Source organism: Molothrus ater, chromosome 1, assembly GCF_012460135.2.
Source record: "Molothrus ater isolate BHLD 08-10-18 breed brown headed cowbird chromosome 1, BPBGC_Mater_1.1, whole genome shotgun sequence".
NCBI lineage: Eukaryota > Metazoa > Chordata > Aves > Passeriformes > Icteridae > Molothrus > Molothrus ater.
This window is the reverse complement of record NC_050478.2, coordinates 59,210,621-59,233,723: the sequence shown is the minus strand read 5'-3', so window position 1 is coordinate 59,233,723 and position 23,103 is coordinate 59,210,621. Positions and strand designations below refer to the sequence as shown.

General features: G+C 36.2%; 1 protein-coding gene across 1 annotated transcript in view; it reads left to right on the top strand.

Moving 5' to 3' along the window:
* CTDP1 (CTD phosphatase subunit 1) overlaps positions 1 to 23,103 on the top strand; it is a 99,668-nt gene that overhangs the window by 53,752 nt on the left and 22,813 nt on the right. The window contains exon 12 of the mRNA XM_036406983.2: positions 15,100 to 15,278. Coding sequence (XP_036262876.1) covers positions 15,100 to 15,278 — 179 coding nt within the window. The remainder of the gene's footprint in view (positions 1 to 15,099; positions 15,279 to 23,103) is intronic.

Below are 23,103 nucleotides of genomic sequence, written 5' to 3'. Positions count from 1 at the left end.
AGGCTAGTGAGATTCAAATGGATTATCAAAATGTGAAACATACGTTTGCCTATTTTTTCAGTCTGATATTTCTCTACGGACCATTAGTTTATGCACTAATTGCATAGAGCTGATTGGCTGCTAGTTTTAAGAGGGCATCATGGTTCAAGCTTGCTTAGCACTTTTTAGAAGTGTTTGGAAAGAGGCTTTTTTATTTAATACCATGTTTTACAAGGAGACAACTCATTACCAAAATAGGAAAAGGATTTTTATCAAAGTTGATATTATCTCAAGTAGGCAATCAATTGTGGATCACTTCTGTTTTTCTGCACAGGTTGCTTAGAAAATACTATTTAAACACAGGTTTTTTTATGTACTTGGATGTCTTATTTTTATTTTTTGATTTTTTTTGATTTTGTGTGTCATGAGGAAATATGGGAAACATTCTGTAACTTTTTGGCATTCAGATGACACACGGTATAAATATCTGCATTTTGTAGATAAAAATGGAGACTACCTATATATGTAAGAATTAGTTTAATGGCAGTTATGAGAAGTTGTTAATTAAAATATGATGTAAGACTTTTGAGCAAAGTGAACATGATCAATCAAGTTCTTGGCTAGTCAGGCTGTTATGGGGAAAATAAAAGAAAACGTATCACAGAATAAGCTGAGTGGGAAAGGACCCACAAGGATCATCAAGTTCAGCTCCTGGCCCTGCACAGCACCATCCCCAAGTGTCACACCATGTACTCAAGAGTGTTGTCCAAACACTCCTTGAACTCTATGAAGCTTGATGCTCTGACCACTTCCCTGGAGAGACTGTTACAGTGCCCAACTTCCCTTTGGGGTAAAGAATCCTCTCTGATATCCAACCCAAACCTCCCCTGACATGACTTCAGGCCATTCCCTCATTTTTATTGAGACTTCACTTCTATTATGCCTACTTTATTCATAAGCTAAGTACAAATATTTGTGCTGCAATAGATATTAGTAATGGGCTGCACCAAGTGGTCATCAACTAAAGAAGTAGCCATGCTTGCTTCAGCACTAGCTTCTTCTTGAGGAATCTGATTAATCTCAAAGTAATCAGATTGATGGATTGTCAATAGAAAAACAGGGAAATCCAGGCAAAACTTAGTTAGCCCAAGAGTGGTCTGATTTACTTCCCAGCAAAGATGCTTCTGCCATTTTACATAGTCTTCATACTTTGCTGATTCAATCAACAGTTGATTCAGATCCTCTGCCATTCTCCCAAAGGTGTTCACAACATTGTTTCATTGTAAGCTTCAGTTTTTAGGAGAGATGCTTCTTTTTCCATGTTGCTATCATTCTGTTAAGCATAAAGTAAAAATTATTAGGCAAATAAGGATAAATCTTGAGCTCTGTGATACTGCAGATATTAATGACTTCTGGCTTTTAAACTATGCCTGATTTTATAGCAGATATGTTATTCTAATGTTGCTCCATATGAAATGGAAAGTAGTTCTATAAAGCTTCCACCTCTAGAATGTATATACAAGGTGTTGGTTTATTCTATAGGGAAGAAGGCTTTTCCATACATTCTGTGAAAGTTTTTCAACCAACTCTGGTAGTACAGAGTACTACCTGTAGCCTGGCCTTAGTAAGGAGAAGCTGAAAGCCTTTTCCAGCTATTTGTTTACTCAACAAAATGGGGCAAAACCTCTTTAAATAGAGTTCAGTAACCTTATTTTAACATATACGTCTACCTCCATATGCTAAGTGAAATGCAGCTAGGCTGTCAACACTAATTGGCAACAGTTAAAAATGAGATGCATGAGCCATGTTAAACAATTTGCAAGCTGATCCCTCACATAATTCTGAGCAGCTGCATAGAAGGCCTGATTGAGCCTCATCATGAGTCTAACATGTTTTTACATTTAAATTTGAGCTGTTACTCTCCATGAGGGATATTTAAAGGTGTCTGCTCAAGTCCCAGTCTAAGTCTGAACTGTTTTTTTCATAACTAATTTTTTTTTGTTTTATCAAGATCTTCTGCTACTTGTATTTCAACAAAGAAAGAAATACAGATATGCAGTATAGCATAATGTATGTTAAATGCTGTGAAGAATCTTTGCAAACATTTGCATAATGCTAGTCTGCTAGCAAACTTAATTTGTGGTTGAAATTCTGAGGTGATAGAAATGCAAGTCCATTTTGGTAGCACAAAGGCAGGGTTAGTTCTACATACAGCATTGAAAGACAGTTCAGTTTGTACCATTACCTTTTGATCAGCTGATCTTGATCAGTTATCATAAGGTGACTTACTGCTAAATTTAACTTATGCATAATTGCAGTTGCTTCTTCAGAGACATTTTCAAGGGAAAACATCTCTGCTTTGGTAGTTCTTTCTTTAGGTGCCAGCTTGAGGCACACTGAATACAGCTACTCTATGTGATAGTCCTTCAGCTCCAAGTGTTCTAGCTCCTGTGTCAGGACTACTATTTCCATTCCATGTACAACTTTAACAGAGGTTAGGAAAAGCTACAAAACTAGAGCCCCCTACTGATGTACAAAATTCTCTGCAGGAATGAGTTGTGAAACAAATAATTACCTGAATGGCTGTGCTGCAGTAAGTTTTTCATGTCTACAGCAGTGGCATTAATTTGAGATCTTGAGAGAACACCATTGTTACTGTGTTGTTATAGGGTTTGTATATGAGCTTGCACTTTCTTATCACCATGGGTCACAGTCAGCTCTGGACAATATTGCCTGTCACTCCCTGTAGTAAATATGATGATACTGCTTTCTCAGATATGAACACAGACAGCTGCCTATCCCAGATATTTCAATGCTCCAACATCAAACTTGCTTCATCCCAGAGGTATTGAGGACTGGATATAACTATCATACCATGATACAGAGATCATATCAAAACCTGCATGGTATTCAATCACCTTAATATTGAGCTTGTTGTAGAAACAAACCACTCTTCAGCTGCTGGGCTTATCTTTCACTGCATTATAGATTGCTTCTTTTCTTTTTTCCTTAACTTACTCCATGCCTTATTCTTGCTATTGAGTAGGCTTGCTATGCAGGATGCTTCCACATCTAAAATGCTCATATTTCAGCACTACTTCACTTAAAAGCTTGTCTGTACAGAGTCAAGCAGTCTAATTGCCCAGTTCAGTAGAAACTGGTTCAAAACTGCTGTCTTCGCTGTCATCCTTAAATTTCTCATAAAACCATGATTTTCTCCAATGCTTATTATTTGAGGTGGTTTTGTTAGCTTGAGCACATTGATAACTATCTCTTGGTTCTTGTAATAATAAAAGTGAGCTAATCAGGCTTATTGAAGAGGGAAGTTCACTGACAAATAATGCTTCATGAAGCCAGCTGATGTCTGCCAATGCTAAGTTAAAATTAGCAAGTCAAGGCAGATCCAAGCTGGCTTACCCATCTTAGGGGTGGATTTGTTCATAGTATGTGTGAATAAATCTGTACTGAATACAGCATATCAGTGCTTTTATAGCAGTGGTTTTGAGCTAGCAAGTCCTACTGCATCCCAGTTGCTCTACAAATTGATAGTTTGAGTACCTTTGTAGCTGTGATAACTGCAGAAAGCTTGTGCATGCAGGTAAATGAAAGCAGTTTTTTGTCTGTCTTTTGTTCTCACCATAATGTTTTCAATTTCATTTAGACTGTGACTTCTGAAAAGCTTTATATCCTGTTGAAAAAGAAGTAAAAGAGTTCAACCTCTGTAAACAAAAAAAACCCTTATTTTTCTCTGAAATATGTATGTAGTGATGAATATTCAGTCTCTCTAAGCAAAAGGTATGCTTTCAGTTAACCTTGGGATGGTGAAACCCAACAGTGTGCTAAGAGAGAATATTGTTAAAATATGTGATAACAAGGATTCATTGAGAGAAAGCTTTGAAAATTTAGATGCAAAAAATGGGAGAGTGGTGTGCACATTGTATCAGCAACTCTTTTTATGCTTTTATGTATCTTCTTTTTAGGGTGAGGATTCCTTGGGTTCTTATATTTTCTGAAGTAAAGTCCATATTTATGGCTGTTGTTCTTCATCATTTTCTGATCATGACTGTGCAGTAAGAGTGCATTTCTGGTTGCAGCATTTCAGAAGTTTAGCATTTGCCTCTGAGGTGCCTCAAAGGTAGTTTAAATAAATCTGTAATTCAGGTTGAAGTGTTTGGAAATTAGTTCAAATCAAGTTTCCTCCCACTCTTTGTTTTCTCATTGTAATGGAATAACCAAATGGGTTAAGCCCTAAATGTTTCTCAGCAGTTTTCAAGGATAATGTGTTAAGAGTATTTGCAGGTTGGCTATGGTATTAACTAATGCCTTTGAGGATGACTTGAAAGAGAATATGTAGATTAGTGTCCAAGTACTTCTTTCATAAAAGCTGAGATTTTTTGTTTAGAAATGCAGGCTGCAAAAACCTGGATCACGTCTCATATTAGGAAAAAAAATACCATTTTAAACTCCAGCCACCAGTTCAGCAGGTATTTCCAAATAAAATGGTGAGTATATGTCGAGAACTGTCCCATTCTCTTTCAAAAACCATTTAGGCAGTCATCAAGTTGCATTAATGGAGGAAACCTGTCCATGCCTGTTCAGAGCTGCCCCTCTACATCAGAAAGAAACTTATCAGCTGGGCCAGAGTGCAAGTGAATTTTAGCAGTAGATGACACTTCATCCTGGCTAGGTGCCCAGGAATCCCATTGCTTACTAGGTTTGGGCCATCAGTATGCTGTCCTCTACAAAATGCTTATGGAGGGGATCACTGCAGTAAATGTGTTTAGCATCCATAGATTCTTTTGTGTTTTTAAGTGAAACTATGAGAGCAGATACTGTCAAGAGGTCAAGGGATAGTATTTTCGTGTTCAAAAAATAGTTGTAAAATGAAGTTTATATGCAAAAAAGGCTTCTCTGAGGGACTGATCAGAAGCAGTACAAGTGGACTAAGTATTTTTGTGCTAAATTATTCTTACTCAAATTTCTATGTCTTTATAGAACCTAAATAATATAAAACTAGGTTAGGAGCTCAGAAATTGTATAATTCCTTGATAGTAACATACTGCTATCATGTTGCCCTCAGCATTTCATTAGCAGCTTCCTACTGATGTTTCCCCTTGGCAGTGAAGTGTCAGAAAAGATCACTCAGAGTGTAGGCTCGGTGCCCTCTTAAATTGCCACGTGTCATTTTTAATAGAATGTTACGATTTCTAACCGAATATGTCAGTGGTATTTTGTGACTGTATTTAAACAACTTGAGCAAGTGTTCTTTCATTAGCAAATTAGATTAATTTATTTTTAAAGAAATCTAGATTGTGCATGTCTCTTGCTAAATCTCTAGGAGTAAGAAGAAAGTTATGATAACTTCTGGCAAAACTGTGCTTTGGTTAATAGCCAGATTGACAGTTCTTAGGGTCTTGCAAAATTATGAGACAAAGCTGTTCTTTGCTGTGTGTCAGCAAGGCATACTTTCTACATTAAAGAAAGGGTAGCTTTGAGAACAAAGTGTGATGCTGTCTTGTTTTAAAACAGGTGAGCAGTACAGCTGTAGCCTGCTACAGCTTTTTAACCAGTTGCTATAAAGTTTTGCAAGATAAGAGCAGTAGGGACACATGCACACAGCAAGGTGAAATCCCTGAAATGTCCACCTGTGTAAAACAAAAAGGGAACAGGTATGGTATAGATACTTCTAGTCTTCATCTGACCTTTTTTGTTGGTTGGGAAAATACTACAGTAATGTTAGTCTTTGTTCATATTGCAGACTTGATAGTTTCTCTAAATTAAAGTATACTGAAGATGCATTTTTATAAGAATTTTCTCCTTGTTCCTTTCTCTTCCCTCTAGGAGTTTCTGTACATTAGTATTCTGTTTGTATAATATCAACGGAATCTCTAGGTATTCCAGTCTCTGGATATTTAGCTAGTGCTTATTTCTACAAAAAGACTCAAACAGAATTTGAGTGCAACAGACTATCACCTGGGGACTCACTCACTGCCTCATTTCTTTAAGGTGAAGGTTTGCCTAAAGTGAAATCAGGACACTTAGTAATATGTGACCCTTGAACTTGAGCATGCAGCTTGAGTTTCTGTTCTGTGGCAGGATTTTTTGTTTTGTTTTTTAAGACTTGCAGGTAGAGGTAAACTTGAAAGATGGCCCAGTGACACAAATTTTACTCTTCTGGAGAGAATTTGCTGATAGTTACCAATAGGCTGCAGCAGTAGTGCACGGTTCAGTTCATCAGATTATGAAATTCTGTATTGGTCACTAAAGAGCATATGGTAATACTTTAACATAACTTCTCCAGGCCTTTAGTCTGTTGCAGTCTTCTGCTATTCAGGTTGTGGCTACACATTTAAAAAGATCCGTCTCCAAAGTCTCTTTGCAGCTGCTTTTTCCTGCTGTGATGTACTGTTACTGCTTGTGTGTTAGTGTAGACATGAAATGAAGTGGGACAGGGAAGTGGTGTAGCTAAGCAGTAACCCAGCTTTAAAAAGCAGTTGAAGGTGACTAAGCTGCTGCTGTCTCTGAGATGTCACACAACGAGCAAGGATATAAATGTATAGCTTTTTCTGACCAGCTTTGGTTTCAGCAGGATGCATTTTAGTTTACATGTAGTCATCCAGGACATACATATCAATCTCTAAATGAATTATATAGGAAGGAAATCGCATAACAGCTTTTTTCTAAGGTTTGGTAATATTCCTTAAACTGTTTAGAGCATTTGTTTCTCAGTTTACCAAAGTAGATATAATAACACTGCCAGGTTTGATATTCTAATCTGAAGTATGCCTTTATCAAAATCAAGCTAGAACAAAGGTAGTTCTCAGTGTACGGAGATTAAAAAAGAGGAAGTGTGCTTCTTCTGTTAAATCATGAACAAGACTAGTCACTTCTGATATTTCTTTTCATCACCTGCTCCAATGAGCCGGTGGTAATTGTGGTAGAGAGCAGTGAAATCTGCCTTGGAAGTGTTTGAGACAAAGGGGTATTGGACACTTGCATAAATGCATTGTGTGACTCTAAAAATTGAATCAGAAATTTGAAAGGAGAAAAAAGTGCTCTAATGCTAAAGAAAAAAAAGCAGATGAGACAGAATGTAAAAGACAAGTTCTTCTGAGGTTACTCAGAAGAAATGAGACTGAGTTACATCACACATTCTCCCTTAAATTTTATGTACTGAGAGACAGCTTAACCTGATTCAGACAGCTTGTCCTTCCAGTGACATCTTTGTAATAAGAAATTTTTTTGTTTCAAAGCAACTTAAATTCAGCCCAAATCTCTTAATACAGACTCTGTCTATTGTAGGAAGGTTTCATTGTTCACAAGTATTATGCCCTAATATCACCTCTCAAAAGCATGCTGAAATACTTGCTAGCTTCTTTGAAGACATGAGTGGCAGTATCTTGCTCCTCAGTTAACTGTACCTAAACACTTGGCTGGTAGGAATAAACATAAAAAAAGCTTTTCAGTTCACAGAGGAAAAAAGTGAAATGAAAAGTTTTCATATACAGAAGAAAAAATTAAGATCAAAACTAAGTTTAACATTATTAGACTTTTCCAAATTAGGGAAAACATTTGTGATGTTGAACCAAGTGGATTCTTTTATGTGCAGTAAAGTCATGGTGGCAAGCCACAGTTTCTTATAGCTATGAGAGTGACCTGAAAAGTCATTTGCTGCTGGAGAGGCAGTGTTGTGTTCCCCATGTCAGCAGAGGATTGCTTCCCTGCAAAGAACCCCAGGACAAACCTCTTCCAACTACTTGCTTTTTTGCCTTACCTAAGGCCAGAACTTTTCATAAATAATGGTCATTAACAGACTAAAAACACATTCTTTCTCTGAAGGGTAGCTTTAGATCATGCTCTTACTCACTGGCCCTTAACTTACGTTGTTGGAGCCTTTTCTGGAATTTTGGCATGGATATTTTCAGCAGTCTAAATTGAAGAATCATTGCATTTAGCAGCCACGGAGCTCTTAATGTATGCTGGAGTGTCATTGTTTTAGAAATGCTGCAACCAAAGGAACAGAGGGCTCCACACTTGCTGCCTCCAGTGGGGTCAGGCTGTCTCCTCTCCATCCCAACCATAAGCTGATGGGCAGGGAAGGTGGAGTTGAAATGCTGTTCTTGTTTTTAAGTGGTTCTCATTGAATCTGTCCTCCTGGATAGGTGAATAACTGTATTCTGGCCACACAGGTATTATTAATTTTTTTTTTTTTATCTTAGACTTCACCCTTTGAAAAAAATTACAGTGAAGATTTACAGGCCTATTGCTATTTAACAATCTTTTGGCAAAGGATTTCTTTTGAAAACAGAATAAAGGAAAGGAAGATGAGAGTTATGGATGCCTTTATAATTGGAAAAAGCCATAGCTTCCAGGCTCCAGTGATATCCCTGACTCAGAAAGGCTTTGGATAAATGATTGTTTTATCTCCCTTGAGACATTTTCTCTTTAGAGTCTTTGAATTTAAAAATTGTTAATGTTAAAATCAGTAATTTCTAGTCCATGTGAATTTAATTTAAATTTCACAAATTAGTTGTTAGGAATGGGCTTTTTCCTCTTTATAGCACCAGTAAAGAGTTACCAATTTAATGAAAGAAAGCAATTTTCATTATACTAATAATCAGAGAATCATATAATGGTTTGGATTGGAAGGGACTTAGATCATCTTGTTCCAACTTCCCTGCTATGGCCAGGAGCACCTTCCACTAGATCAGGTTGTGCTAAGCCCCATCCAACCTGGCCTTGAACACTTCCAGGGGTATGGCATCCACAGCTTCTCTGCTGTTCCAGTGATTCACCATTCTCACAGGGAAGAATTCCTCCTGATATCTAATCTAAATCTCTCCTCTTTCAGCTGAAAGCCATTCCATAACAAAATTTATGTTTTAGAAAGACTTTGGAATCCTCAAGTCAGCACTCGAGGCACCCTAATTGTCAAGGAGGGATTGCACCTTGTGCTTCTTTTAGCAGTTTCACGTATTTGTTCTAGGCATCTTAAGAATGTTTATGAGGTTTCCACTCAAATCTAGACATTGCTCTCCAAGTGGGAAATTCAAAATTTTAAATGGCATTATTTGAAGAATCAATCCCATTCAATCATAAGCAAGGGTACTGGATTGTTATTAGTGCTTTTTAATAACAATATCAGTATGCAATCTCTAAGTGACATTTTATTTCATTCCAAAGTATTAATTGCAGTAGTAAAGCCCAAATATAGTGAATTGTGCAGTTGTAGTTGCACTTACCTTGCCTTTTCATTTGCAGAGGTTAAGTGGTCACATTATCAGAGGCAGTGGGTTTTGGTTTTTTCCCTTCAGATCTGCCTTTTAGGAGCACAGTCTGTTGCCCAGGGCTGCAATTAAAACTTGGGATGGCATTGTAGCCAGTGGTGTCAGCAGTGTTGGGAACTCCAGCTATTGGGGCTGCACTGCCACTTCATTTCCCATCAGGGTTCCTGTGCAGCCTCCAGAGATTGCAGTGGGGCTCCTTGTAAGTAAATTCCACATGGTGTTTTTAAATTGCTGGTTTTCAAGTTTGAGCATAGCAACTATGCTCAGCATCGAGCCAAGGCTTTTTCTTGTCACATAATTGCTTTTCATCCTGAAACTGGAAGGTTATTACCAGGAGCTGCTAATATTTCTATGTGCAGTTTGATAACAGTAGGTAAAAATAATTCTGGACCCACAAGTGCCAGGAAGCACAAGTTACAGTTTTGATTTTGCTCTCATTCTAAAGGCCTGACTTGGAATATAAATGAAAAATCTGTTTACTGCCTAAACTGAAAAAAGCTACCCATGGTTAGTGCCCCTTCATAGAAGAAAAAGGCAATCACCTCCCACTCAAAAATATACCATAAAGTATTTAGAAAAGCAAAATGTATGTTAAATTATACTTTCTGAGTATGAAGCTTTCTTATTCTGGAACTCCAGCTGCTGAGGAACAAAGCGGTAATGTCTTTAATTAATACTTTTCTATTACAAAAAGACAGTAAAATGTTGTAGTGTTTCTTTAATGGCAAATGAAGAAGCTACTGGTAAATATCACTGGGGGTGTCTTTTTGTTGAAAGGTGGCTACAAAAATGATTATGAATATAAATATAGTAAGTGATAAAAATTGCAAAGAAAAACACATTCTCTTATTTTGAAACTATTTGGCTATTCTGAAAGCTTGTCATAAAACCATTTTACAGCATTAAAACCGGATTCTTTGTTAAATTTATTCACAGAGTAAATAACTGCTGATCTATGATCATTAATGCAAATTCACTTGACTTCAGATATTTTTTCTTATTCTAGGAAAGGTTTGTTCTGTTTTGGAATTTCAATTGCACTCAGTCTTCAAGTACTACTATATTTCTTTACACTTCAATTTTGCTTTTTTGCTGTTTGGCTTCACTAGAAATTAGGACTATTTTATAGATATATTGTTGAACTCTGATGTTTTTATCAAGGGTACAATGGAACACACACATAAAAACTAGATTAATGACGTGTTCAGTAGAAGATAGCATTCAAATAGGTAGCTATCACAGAAACTTTACTCTGACATATAAAGTTGCATAATTAGCACCTGATCTTGCTTAAATTCGACATGTGGGTAACATCTGTATTATACTGTTTAGCACAGAACCCAGTGGGATTTGAAATTAAGGGACTGCCTGTGAAAGTTAAGTGAACCAGCACTTCACTTTCTGCCTGCTGCTTGTGCAGGGGCTCTGCCAGTCCTGTTGCGCATTTCTCTCTTCCTTGCCATATTGTGATTCTTTTGTGTCCAGCAGTTGAACTTTCCAAGTCAATTGCACAAATATCAGTTCTTCTGTCCCTCTCTTGATAAACCTTTCCTTGCTTTACCAAATATGCCTGGTGTACACTTAGAGGAGCTTGAGGAAAGAGAGGACAAGCATTTGTGATTGTGCCACAATAATGATTTGTCAAGTAGATTGTGTGTGCTGTCTAGAGAGCACTGTTGGGTGACCTCTTGCGAGCTGGGTTATGGGAATATAACCGCACCTGCGTTAGAGTTATCAGTGCGGTATTCATTCCTGCAAATTACTTTATACTGTGGAGTTAATAAACTTCTGCAGTATTATATACATTTATTTTGCTGCAGACGGAGCAGTTTTGTTTTCACCCCTCAGGCCTGGAAGGTTTGCAAGTTCAGTGCACAGCTCCAGAAACATGGAGCCACAGCTCTCTCTAGTTTGATTTACAATCTAATACCACCATTCACTGTTAATTTCACATGCTCAGAAGTGCTGATTGGTTTGTAATTTTCAGTGTCCCTTTTTCTACTACTGTATTCTCATTTTACTGCTCTTTTAAAGTTTCTAAAGTAGTCAACTGATTTCTGTACTAAAAAGCAATAGTTTGGGACAACGCAGAAGGAAATGTTGGAAGGGAGCCAGGGGTAAAGATTACAGAATCATTTTAGAGTTATTTTTTGACTTTATATACCACGATACATATTGGAACCTTTTGACACATTCAAATGGCAGACTATATTATTTTTTGCCAGTTCTTCCTAAAATAAAATACATTCAACACAATCTCAAATACATGCTCAGGACACACAGGTTTTATGCTGAAATGGAGTTGAGTTTTAGCTGTACTTGCTGTCAATACTAATTGCTTGCATTGCTTACAATGAACAGACGTTTTTGTGGCAGTTGAAATAGACCAAAAGAACTCCTTGTAAATACTTGGTAGGTTTTTTTTTTCTATTTCTCCCTTAACTTACACAATCAGTTGGAGCAAAAGTCTTTTTGGAAAGACTGGTTTGGAGGGGCAAAAATGTGTGTATCCTCTGTGCAGTATTGGAGCACAAAATTGACTGCTGTTTATCAAACCTATTCTTTTTGTAGGTTTTTTTCGATACCAGTAAAGAAGTGTTTCAGACAATTGTACCACTTTTAAGAGACCTTTCAAGCAGTTGCAAGTGTTATCCTGTCAGCTAAGGTAGCTTCTCAGTTCTATTAGAACTTAAATGCCAAAGCACTTGCTAGTTTAAACACAAGAATTAAAGTTTATTCACAGCTCCTTTTTGTTTTTAAATATGTAGCTTGCATTACTGTGTATGTAGTTGTTACTTCCAAAAAATGTATCGTTCTCTGTCATATTCATAAAGCTGTATCAAAACATCATTGCCTGTAACCTAATTTAAGGAGAAATTGAAGTTGCTCATAGCAACTTCAATTTTTTTGTTTGTTTGTTTGTGGTTTTTTTGGTGTTTTGTTTTTTTTGGTTTTTGTTTTTGGAGGTTTTTTGGGGGTTTTTTTGTGTGTGTGTGTGTGTGTTTTTCTTGGAGTCTTAATTCATTTTGAATGTGCAAACTCAACTTCTGGAATAAAAACATTTTTGGCTGACCTGGATGGTTAGTGCTGTGGAAGGCTTTGACTTCCCTTTTAGCAAAGCTTCATGTGCTTTTCAGCTCTTAGTTGGAGAATGAGACTAAAAATCTCATTGCTCTTTGGTCTTTATACTTTGCATGAGTGCATGCTCTGCTCCTCCTGAATGAGAAATAAAATGGCTTTGTCACATGAGGACTTTTACTGGCTTTTATAATTGAGCGTGTAAGAGTTGCCAGGCTTTTGATTCTCTTGCTGAATTAAACTTCATTTTCAAGAGGTGAATCATTTTTCTTTTTCAATGTTAATCATTGTTGCTGGGTTATAAAAGTCTATTTCAAAGGTAGCTGCTATGGGTACTAAAGCAGTAAGCATCCCTTCACTGTATCTTACCAGTAAGATTTGGAATTAGCTGGCATTTTCTTCTGAAGTGTTATATGTTGCATTTATATTAATCATATAAAATCCAATCACATAAGCTGAAGCTATAGTTGGTTCTTGGTACATCTGTATCTGTCCTGTTCTGAATCAGATTAAAAATTTCCTCTGTTCTTTGAACTTTTTTATTTATTCAAAATTCAGGTGTATATATATATTCAGGTATAGATAGATGGTTGGTATTTAGATACTAATGAAGTTTTTTTGCCTGTTAACTTGTTCAAGTGTCATGGGCTGAATTCTCACTGCCTCAATGAAAATACTGTTTGTTTCCCATTTCTTTTGAGAATTGTAGAAGATGATGATGTAACACTTATATTTTTCAGCACATTTGCAATTTAGCCAATAATTAAGCAGGGTGTTTAGGTGCCTTTCTAGTAAGAGATTTGTAGGGACTATCCCACATCATTTTCAAATGCAATGATTTTTTTTTTTAATTCAATGTATTTCTGTGAAATGGTATATATTTGTGTACAACTAATTCTAGTAATTCTAATATTAAATGGCATTTCAGATTTCAAACAAATAATGTTATCATTGTACAGGATGAAAGAAAAACAGACATGGCAATAACTAGACTGCTAGTCTGTCAAAACTGTTCACACAAAGTATATTTTAAAATACTATCAAACTTCAGTTTGAGAGAGGTATCTGTAATACTGAATGTCTATCAGCCTGACTTTATTCTTTGAAAACCTTAACATATTTTGTAGTGAGAACATAGTTTTAAACGTAAGACTTTCTGGAGAAGTATTGCTTTTGGAATGAAGGAGTGTAATTTTTAATGTTAAAGACTTGCAGGAAAGGAGCTGTTAGAGCTGTGGATCTGTGCTGTCAATTACTGGCCATGTCAGCTACCTGGAAAGTCCTCTACCAAATCTATACAGGCAGGGTCTTCCTGCCATCCCATCCCAAACTGTAACACTTAAAACACTTGACACTTTGGCTGTGTTCTGTACATACAAGAAAATCCTCATCCTGTGTACTTCACATTCTTCTCCTTGGTTCACCATTGGCTTATCTCTAGCAGTGCTTTCAGTCTCCCTGACCTTTAATTGCATCCTATGATTCTTATTTGCCATGCATACGACAACTTCTGTTCACAGGAAAAATGTTTCTGGACTAATATTGTTGGATTTGACCCAGCAATTCCTACAGTTTATACTTGAAACTGCCATCTGGATTTAGATGTGCTGAACTGGTTTGCAGTTGCTTTTAATGAGCTAAACAAGAAAATTAAAAGTCCATTTACGAATGATCAAATATAAATTACTTTCTTACAGCTTTCTTTTAGCTTTTGGGATTGTATGTATAAAAGCAGCAAATAAACAGCATAAAAAATTTTAGTCTATTTTCATACACAGATAGTTTTCTTCTTGATAAATATGATGTGGATTAGTGAGAACAAATAGTAGTGAAGCATATTTTATGTTGAGATAAGCTGCTTCTAGGAAAAATTCTTTAATATCAGTAGAGAAATGCTCACACATGGCTTATTTCCATGTCTTCTGCCAGTCACAAAAATTGAAAGACTGGGGGAATCTTCACCTATATTTTCTTATGTTTTCATCTCTTTCTGAAGGTTGAATGCTAACTCAAAGAGGTTATAACCTTTTGAAGCTCATTAGGGTGGCTCATGAGTATGATTTGCTTTTAGTGATGGTTTCAGCAAAGCCAGACCTGTCACAGCAAATTCATAGGTTTTTAGAGGATTATCAAATCCTATGGTAACTTTTCAAAAGTAAAGACAAAGAATTATTTAACAAAATATGTAAACCTTTTGATAGATTTGTCCTTATTAATTAGCATAATCAGGCAGTCAGGTTAAAATGGGGTTTGTACTTTCTGTTTCATTCATACTGTGTTATTTATAAATTGACTTCTTTACCATTATGTATGTATCAAGGAATACCTGTAAATGTAAGAATTCTTACTAGAGATTTTAATATGCCTTGCCCAAGTGATTCTATATGTTACAATAGTATAAAATGTATCTAGTAGAAAGTATGCATCAGTATGTTACAATAGTATAAATCATCTATCCCTTTAATATCAGAAGACAGCTCTTTTTTTAATAGTTTCTTGTGTGACTATCATGTATGTGAGTATATCTACCTTAAGCTAGGCATAGAATAAATATAGTTTATTGGAATAAAATGTTGCTAGAGTTGTTACTGAAGCTGTGTTGAAGACCTTGGGGTTTAATTTAAATTTTGACAGAGAAGGCCAAGGAAACTTGAAGCATATTCTTAATGATGATTTAAGAGCGATCCAATGATTATGAAACATTAATACAGAGTAGTCTCCTGGAAGATAAACTGACTCCTCCACTCTTTGGCAGGTAGATGACATCTTAGGAGAAGGCAGTGACGAAAGTGATACTGAAAAAAAAAAGCCAGAAGAGGAAGGTGAAAAACCTCAGACTAGCGCAACAGAGATTCTAGGGAGGAAGGCAGATCAGAGACCTGGATCATCATCATCGTCATCAAGTGAAAGAAGTTTAACAGGCAGCGTACTCAGGTATGAATTTTTCAAATGTAAGAAGTGTTCATGATGTTTCATTGTGTTTGTGCTATTCAGCATGCTTTCTTACAATCTGGTATTTGCCATCTGGTGTTAAATTATACGTAGGTAACTTTTTCTTTTAAGTGTCTGAAGCTGTCATGCTTATCTCTGCAATGTTTTAGGATGTATTTTAGGAAGTGGTCTTAGTACATGTCTTATTGAGAACCAGTATATCACCTGTTCAGAAAGAACTGAAGGCAACTGAACAGCACTTCTTTTAAAGTTTTCTCAATCCTGTGTCAGATATAGACCCATGTCCTCTGCAATGTTACTTTAAGTAAAATAAAGCATGGTGTGTAAAGCTATGCTTTTTTTTTGTCCTGAATTTTTGAGACAGTTTTATGTTGGTCATTCATAACAATGAGGTTGTTAGGATGCTTTTCTACTTAGAAATTTAAACTTGCTAGTTTCTTCTTCAAAATTGATTTTAGTGTCCCAGCATTGACTGTTGGATAATGACTATCAACCAAGTTGCTAGTATACTAGAACTTAATAAGCTAAGTGCTTATGTTAAATATGTTAATGAATGGTTCTCAATTTGCAGCCTGTTAGTACTTTTTAAGCTTAACAATTTAGACCAAGCAATATAAGATTTTAATTTAGAATTGCAGGGGTCATCATCTTGTACTATAGGGTGCTGAAAGTGAAAACATGACTCAGATGACTCAGATGTGTGTTGTAGTTCCTTTCTGCTCTCTAACCAAACTCAATTCCCAACCATAAGACTTTAAGCTCTAACACTTTTTCCTTAATAAGGATAATATAAGTAGTAGATTGTAAGCAACTCACATTATTTTAACTTTCCTGAGCTTTGTTCTAGCACACAAGAAGGTATGAGAGAAACTGCAAAAACTGTCATAAACATTTATATATCACTGAATGTGATATATAAATGTTTATGGAGAGATTTTGAGTGGGGTAGTAATGTTGCTGTGTGTTGGCCTTATTATAGAAGGAGCTACAGGAGAAACATGCATGGCCTTTTAGTTCATCATGGGTATTTCTAATCATTGAACTTCTTTAGAAAAAAGTTTGCAAGTTTAGAGAATTTGATTTGTCTCAAATAGATAGGAGAAAAATTTTCTCCCAAATGAAGTTTGAAAGAAGAAAGACAAGCAAAGGATGAATGTTTTAGAACACAGTTTGAAGCAGTAAGGCATGTCACTGTTAAGTCATCCTAATACTGTGATGTTTCATTGTGTGGAAGACATACAAGTTTTTGGAATCCAAAAGGAAGAAAGAGTCACATTAAGGAATCTTGCTAAATAACTATTCTCCAAGTATGGTGTAAAAAGATAGAGCAAATGCATTTGTAATTATGTTTTATTCCATATACAGAAAAGTTTTTAAATAAGCTTGGGAATACTTCTTCACTCAGAAACTATATAGATATAGTAGTGTTCTTGATGGGATAAAGTCTTTGAGCAGCTTCTTAAGTAACTTTTCTATTCTCTCCACTTCTAAAGAGTTTTCTTGTCAGTTTGCTAAATTGAATTCAGTATTGAGCTTGATAGGCATGCTGGAAAACATACTCACAAAGTGCTGGTTCAGATGCTGACCCAGTGTCTACTAGGCAGGAAATTCTGCTTGATAAGAAAGGAGCCCGTCATTCCAATTACATTTTAAGTTTGAAGCTTTAAACTTATGTTTTCATGTTCAGCAAGTTTTTTATGTGCTAAAAAGGTACTGTATAAGAGGGGAAACTCAAGAACAGTCTCTGAAAAACAGAAGATTAACAAGAAACAGTCCACATATGATCCAGTACTCCTATGATCTGGCTCAGCTCATTCCTATTAGAGATGAGGCCTACAGAGACTGTAGGTTTCTGCTGCTCCTCTACACTTTTCCAGTAGTTACTGACACTGGAGCCATAACACTTAAAAAAAAAACTAGCGCTTACATTTAATGTTAGTCTTCAGTCTTGAAACTTACAGAATACCATGATCATTTCTCTGATTGGTGCTACTTCTGAAATTCTCAAGCATGGAGGAAAAAAATAATCTTTGAGAAAACTGATAGCTCCTACTGGAGGGGAAATGAAGCCTTTCTCCTGGATCCAGTGCTAATTCATAATCAAGGAAAATTGAGCTCAGAGCTTCAGAAATCCCATAACTATCTTTTCTGTGCCCATTTACTAGAACTTTAAAGGGAACAGTGATATTTTGAATCCTAAGTGTTTTCTTTCAAATATAATAGTACTTCCTTAGAACAGCCACTCTTCTAGAAGACAGAAATTATAGTTTTCCTTTCTTTCTTACTGACAGAAAAGACTGCTGCAAACTCCAGTGCAAAATTTTGTTGGGGGCATCATTTATCCCAGTTGAATGAATATATTCATTGTTACTGTAACTTTATTCCAGTTCCCAGTCTTGAGAACTCTACTTTGAGAATCTTGGGACCTAAGTTTTTTTACAGCTCAGTGCTTCCCAAGCTGTCAGACTCAGATTTGTTATAGTCTGGGATATTTTTCATCAATAATTTCAGTGATAAACCAATCAAAACATATTACGGAACTATCTGGTATGTGGTCAAAGTCTTCTTAAAAGTACCTTTAATAGCCAGTGACACATCTCAAATATGGCTGACAAAATAATTGTAGGAGTTCAACCATTTTGCCAAAGAATGATGGTCCCTCTGTTTTCTTACCCAGGCAGTTAATTGCATTGTTTCACTAGTAAAGTTGTAATGTTATTACACTGAACAATCTTCCAGAATTCCTTTCTAGATGATGTGAGTGTGCTGTTGATTTGATTTTTACACTACAGAAAAACTGTAAGGTCTAAAATTAGAAATATTGGTGATTTGAAGTCATCATTTCCTGCCTTCTGGATCATTTGTTGCATTAGCATAGCTCACTTAATCATCAAGCAATCTGTCTGTTAAAGAGCTTCTGTGTAAGGTCAGCCTAGAAAAAAATACATGTTGTGAAGTTAATTTTAAGAACTGAATCTTTCATTATCTCCTTTCCCTTAGAATAGATTTTATTTAAGGGGACATGCAGTGATGTCTAACTGCAAAAGGAAAGGGGATCAAAATTTCTGTATGTGGTCAGTGCTTGGATGTTCAAGAAAACATTTAACCTTAATCTTAAGTGAGCAAATCCTAAAGTAAACAATTGCTTGTATTTGCAGGTAATTAGAAAGTGTTGTTTGTCTGAAGAAAATTCAAATTCATTTTGCTCTTATTGGTAGAACTTCTCCCACATAATTGTTTCAAACTTGTCATCTGAATTCTGTGGTGTGTCATTATTCTAAACTACTTACTTACATTTCTGGATCCATTAGAGTTTCCCATGCATAATAGTGAGGTCCTTTTGAAAATCTCTTGTTCAGACTCCCTCAGTAAGAAGCAGAGTTCATTATTGGAATTGGCCAGAACTAGAGGATCAGTTCATTTCTAGAACTGCTCTGTGGTTTTGGCTGTGGGCTTGCCGTGTCAGTGGCCATGGGATTACAGAGGAACATGTCTCATTTTAAAGACTGTTCTCTCAAAGCTTATTCCATATAGATTTGTGTTGCAGAGGCAGCACTTCAGTTAAGCATTGGTGAGTGAGGTTGAATCTTGCAGCTTGTTCAGGGGGATAAGATCTCTGCATGGAATTAAAATTGCTGGAAAACTACAGAAAGCAAATACAGCCCATTTATTGATTTTGGCAATGAGATAATGAATCCCAAATCAATCAAAGTATGTTTGATAGGAGCAGCAGCTCATTGTTTTTCCTTGATGTAATTTGGTAAATAAATGCAGTTTTCCTACTTGAGTGTATTCAATGCATTTTAATGAGCATCTCACTCTTATTTCAGAGAGATCCAATATATCTCCTTAACAAAGCAGGAAACCCACTCAGCCTTTAAAGAGAATGTATAATCATTGAGTAGGGAAAAAAAATAGCCCTAAACTCTGCAAAGAGATCCTTGACAGGCAACCACCTCCTCTCCCAGTTGTGGGAAAGACTGATTTGCTTTAAGAATTTGCAGTAATAGGAGGCATTTGTCTGCTGGAAGGTGCTTCCCTGGAAATGCTTCTCTTAAGGTGAAGCAAATTAAGGAAGTTCAATACAGATGATGTGATGGCTCCAATTTTATAATTATTACACTTACAAAGTTTCAAGTTTTGTTTGAGTCTGTTTCACAGAAAACAGCCAGAATTTGTCTCCCATTATTAATTTCCTGTAAGTTCAGCATTCTAAATTAAACGTCTGAGAGAAGAAAGCATCCTTCAGGTAATAAGACAATGTGATGAATATTTTTATACATAACCAAATTCTGACTGATTTTTGCAAGGTTGTTACAGGTACTTTTTTCTTGAGTTTAAAACTTAACTTATGTGGGTAATACAACACCTGGATTGGCCAGAATGTTCCAAGTCTGTACAGTACTCTTGTGATTAAATGGCTATTCAGTGGGATGTTTTGAGGCATTAGGAGCTGAAACTTTCACCAGCTTTATTTTTCCCAAAACTATTGATTGCATTCAACCTCCAAAGTAGAAATTTTTCCTGATTCCTTTTGGTACATTTTTTTCCTTGACATAACAATTGTTCTCATAGTTACTGCAAGCTGAGAGTATGTTTAAATGACTGAATTCCCTTATATTTGTAACAGTTTGGAAGTAAACAGACTCTTTGATGTAGTCCACATAAGCAATTTAAAAATTACTGCAGTTTCAGTGAGGTTTTCTTTCCCAGAAGCAATGGTGAAACACTCCAGACTGAAATCCAGGATCAGCTTCTAAAGAGAAGTGCTTCTGTTGGCAGCACATCTTGCTGTTTTCACATGAGCCAGCTGTTCTACAAAATTTTAATGTCATTCCTGTTTGGAAGTCATTTTGATGAAGACTCTAAAATGGAAGAGGATTCTGCATGCAAGGCATAATTTGCTTCAGTACTTATATATTAAAAATAAGTTTTCATATAGGAATGTTTTTATTTGAAAGAGCTCTTGTCACACAAAATTTCCACATGAGAATATCAAAACTGAGGTAATAACAGCTTTTTGAAGCTATTTTAATTAACTTTTTTTTTCCTACAAAGGTAGGTTGTTGTTTTTTTTTTTCAAGTGTGTGTAGTCCCAAGTACTCTACACTCTGCTACATTGAATCAACTTGCTTTCAGTTTGCCAGCTAGAAAATTGTAGGTCCAGGTTCTAGAGGATTGAATAAATGGAAACAAGTGCTGAATCTCAGTTGATAGTTTCTATATCAAGGGTGTGCCTTTTTCCGACCCTCTTGAAAATTGTCCAAATGTCCTGAAAACCAGGAGTCCTTCAGCTGTAATCTTTATCTGATAGGCTTAAGATCTGATTAGTGACCACCTCCAAAGCTTCATTAGGGTAGCTTTAGAAAACTGAGGTGCTTCCCATCCCCTTTTAACCACATTCTTTGGGTTATTAAGACATAGGTTTTTTGACAGTTGGTGCTTTTGTTTTCTGTGTTCTGTTTAGGTTGATTATCTGCTTTTTTTTGTCTTTGTCTCACATATTTGTGGTACAATTGACCTTTCCTAATTTGTATTTCTGAACCTGTCATTCTATCCCCTCCTGTCCTCGGAGAAAAAGTAGTTGGAGATAGGTTGTTTTGCTGACTTGAACTTTCTGCATCTTTTAAGTTAAATCTCACCCTTTGGATCTTATCTCCCTTACAAAGCACAGAAGATGGTTTTATGTGCCAAGGATGTTTGTGCTTGGAAAGTGTAGTTACAGACCATGCTTTGCTTCATTTGAGTAGCCTTTCTTCGTGAAAAATAGATATTGAAGTGAAAGTGTCCAAGCTCTTAAGTGATTCCTTCCGTATAGCAATCTTTTTCATAAACCTTCAGTAAATACTGGGGAGTTATTCTGAGTGTGTCTTTACTCATTGATCTGTGGAGCTTTAGCTGAAACCTGAAAGGTTAAATCAGAAAGGTTCAACAGTATTAGAATGTAATTGCAGATATCTAGAGAAGTCACTGGCAAACTCAACTGTTCCAATATCATATTGGATACATCTTATAATTACCAGTGGAAAATTTAAAAATGCACTAGAAGGAACTGGGAATGTTACTATTCAAACTGTGTGCCAACACGTTTTTGTTTATCACCCCAGTTATTATCTTTAGATGTCTTTTTTTTTTTAAGATGCCAATCATATCACTTGGCTGTAAGCACACTTCTAAAAATGGTCATTCTTATACTATGGCCTCACAAATGTTATATATAATGAGTAGTGCTTCATTTGCAAGTGAAGTAACAGATTGCTGGGACAGCCTTTCTTTTGAAGGAGTATTTGAAGGCTTTTACAATAGAGAACACAAGCATTCAGATGACTATGATAGAGCAAGTTCTGTAACAGTGCCACTAGAAGACAGAGATTTTTTCTTCTCACTAATGAGGTTAAGCTTCATTGGGTTTTCTTATAAAATGCTGAGTTACTCTGTAATTAATTTAAAACTATTACACAATATAGTTTTTAAGCTCTCTGATAAGAGAAACTGCTTGCTTTTTTTTTTTTTTCTTATTATTAGAGCAGGATGAGGGATCCAGCGTGACTTCTGCCCTGAGGAGGCTGTCAGCTGCAGGCAGTGCTTGTCTGTGTGTTTTCTCAGACCAAAGGGCAGGTCAGAGAGTCAGGTTTTTTCTACCATGTGAAATAATTTAAATGGAAAACTACTTTTTATGTCTGCAGCCACCAGAAGAACTGTGAGGCCTGTTTGTTACTTGTGGCTCAAAAAGCAAGTTACTGTGCTGGGCACTTGCTGGTCTTTGGTGTCTCCTCATATAAGAACTTACCAGCCCTCTTATAGTCAAGAGTAGAATTGTTGTGGGCAAGTCACTTTGTCAGGTGAGGGGAAAGGAGTGCATCCTGTGGAGAGGGAGTGCAGAATTCTTCTTATGGTGGTGTTTCTCCACTGGGGAGATACTTACCTTCTAAAACAGCTATGAAACAGTTTATCTGCATCTTAACATTTGCTCTCCAGTGAGGTTTGCCATGCTCACTGAACAGGGTTAACAGTATGAAGGATCCCTAACTCCTCAGGTGCCTTCCAGCTGGTCAGACAATATTCAGCCTTCAGCTATTTATAGAGTTTTGTCCACTTCTGTTTAAAGTCTGCTTTTGTTCTGGAGATTTTTTCTTCTGTGAGCAGAAAGGAGTACAAGGAACACTCAGATTTAGTCAAAAGGATTCTCTCTTTAGGTCTACATTTCAGATCATTTAAGGTTTTAAATATGTTCCATTCTTTTTCAAAGCTACAGCACCGATTGTCTTTCCTTAACATTTCAAGGAATCTTTTTGAATTTAAGATTGAATCATCCAACTCTTTTATACACAATATTTGAAATAATGGCATTTGCAAAATGGCAGTAATATTCTGCTTGTTTACTGTGTCTGAACTGGATAATATGTCTTTGTTGGATGCATTGCAGGAGTTTGCTCAGATTCATGTTCTTGGATGCTTCTTAAATAGCTTTTCACAAAGGATTCAAAATTCCATTGCCATGAAAGGATGATACAAAATTTGCTCTGCTTCCTAGGAAGTCTTTACTAATGGAAAGGTCTCTGTAGATTTTTCTGTGCTAAAAATGTGATTTTCAAGTTTTTTTTCTCAATATTAAATTTAATTAAATCTGCATTCTGCTATAATAAATGCACTGTAAAATTAGGGCTTGTGTTTTTTCCTCCTTCTCCAAAAGTACGAGGTGTATCTAAGGCATGTTAAGCCTGGAAGCCTAACTTTAAATCATATGGGAATAATTGGGTTGGAAAATGCATGTATGAGGGTTATTTCATGGTTTTGTGGCATTGGT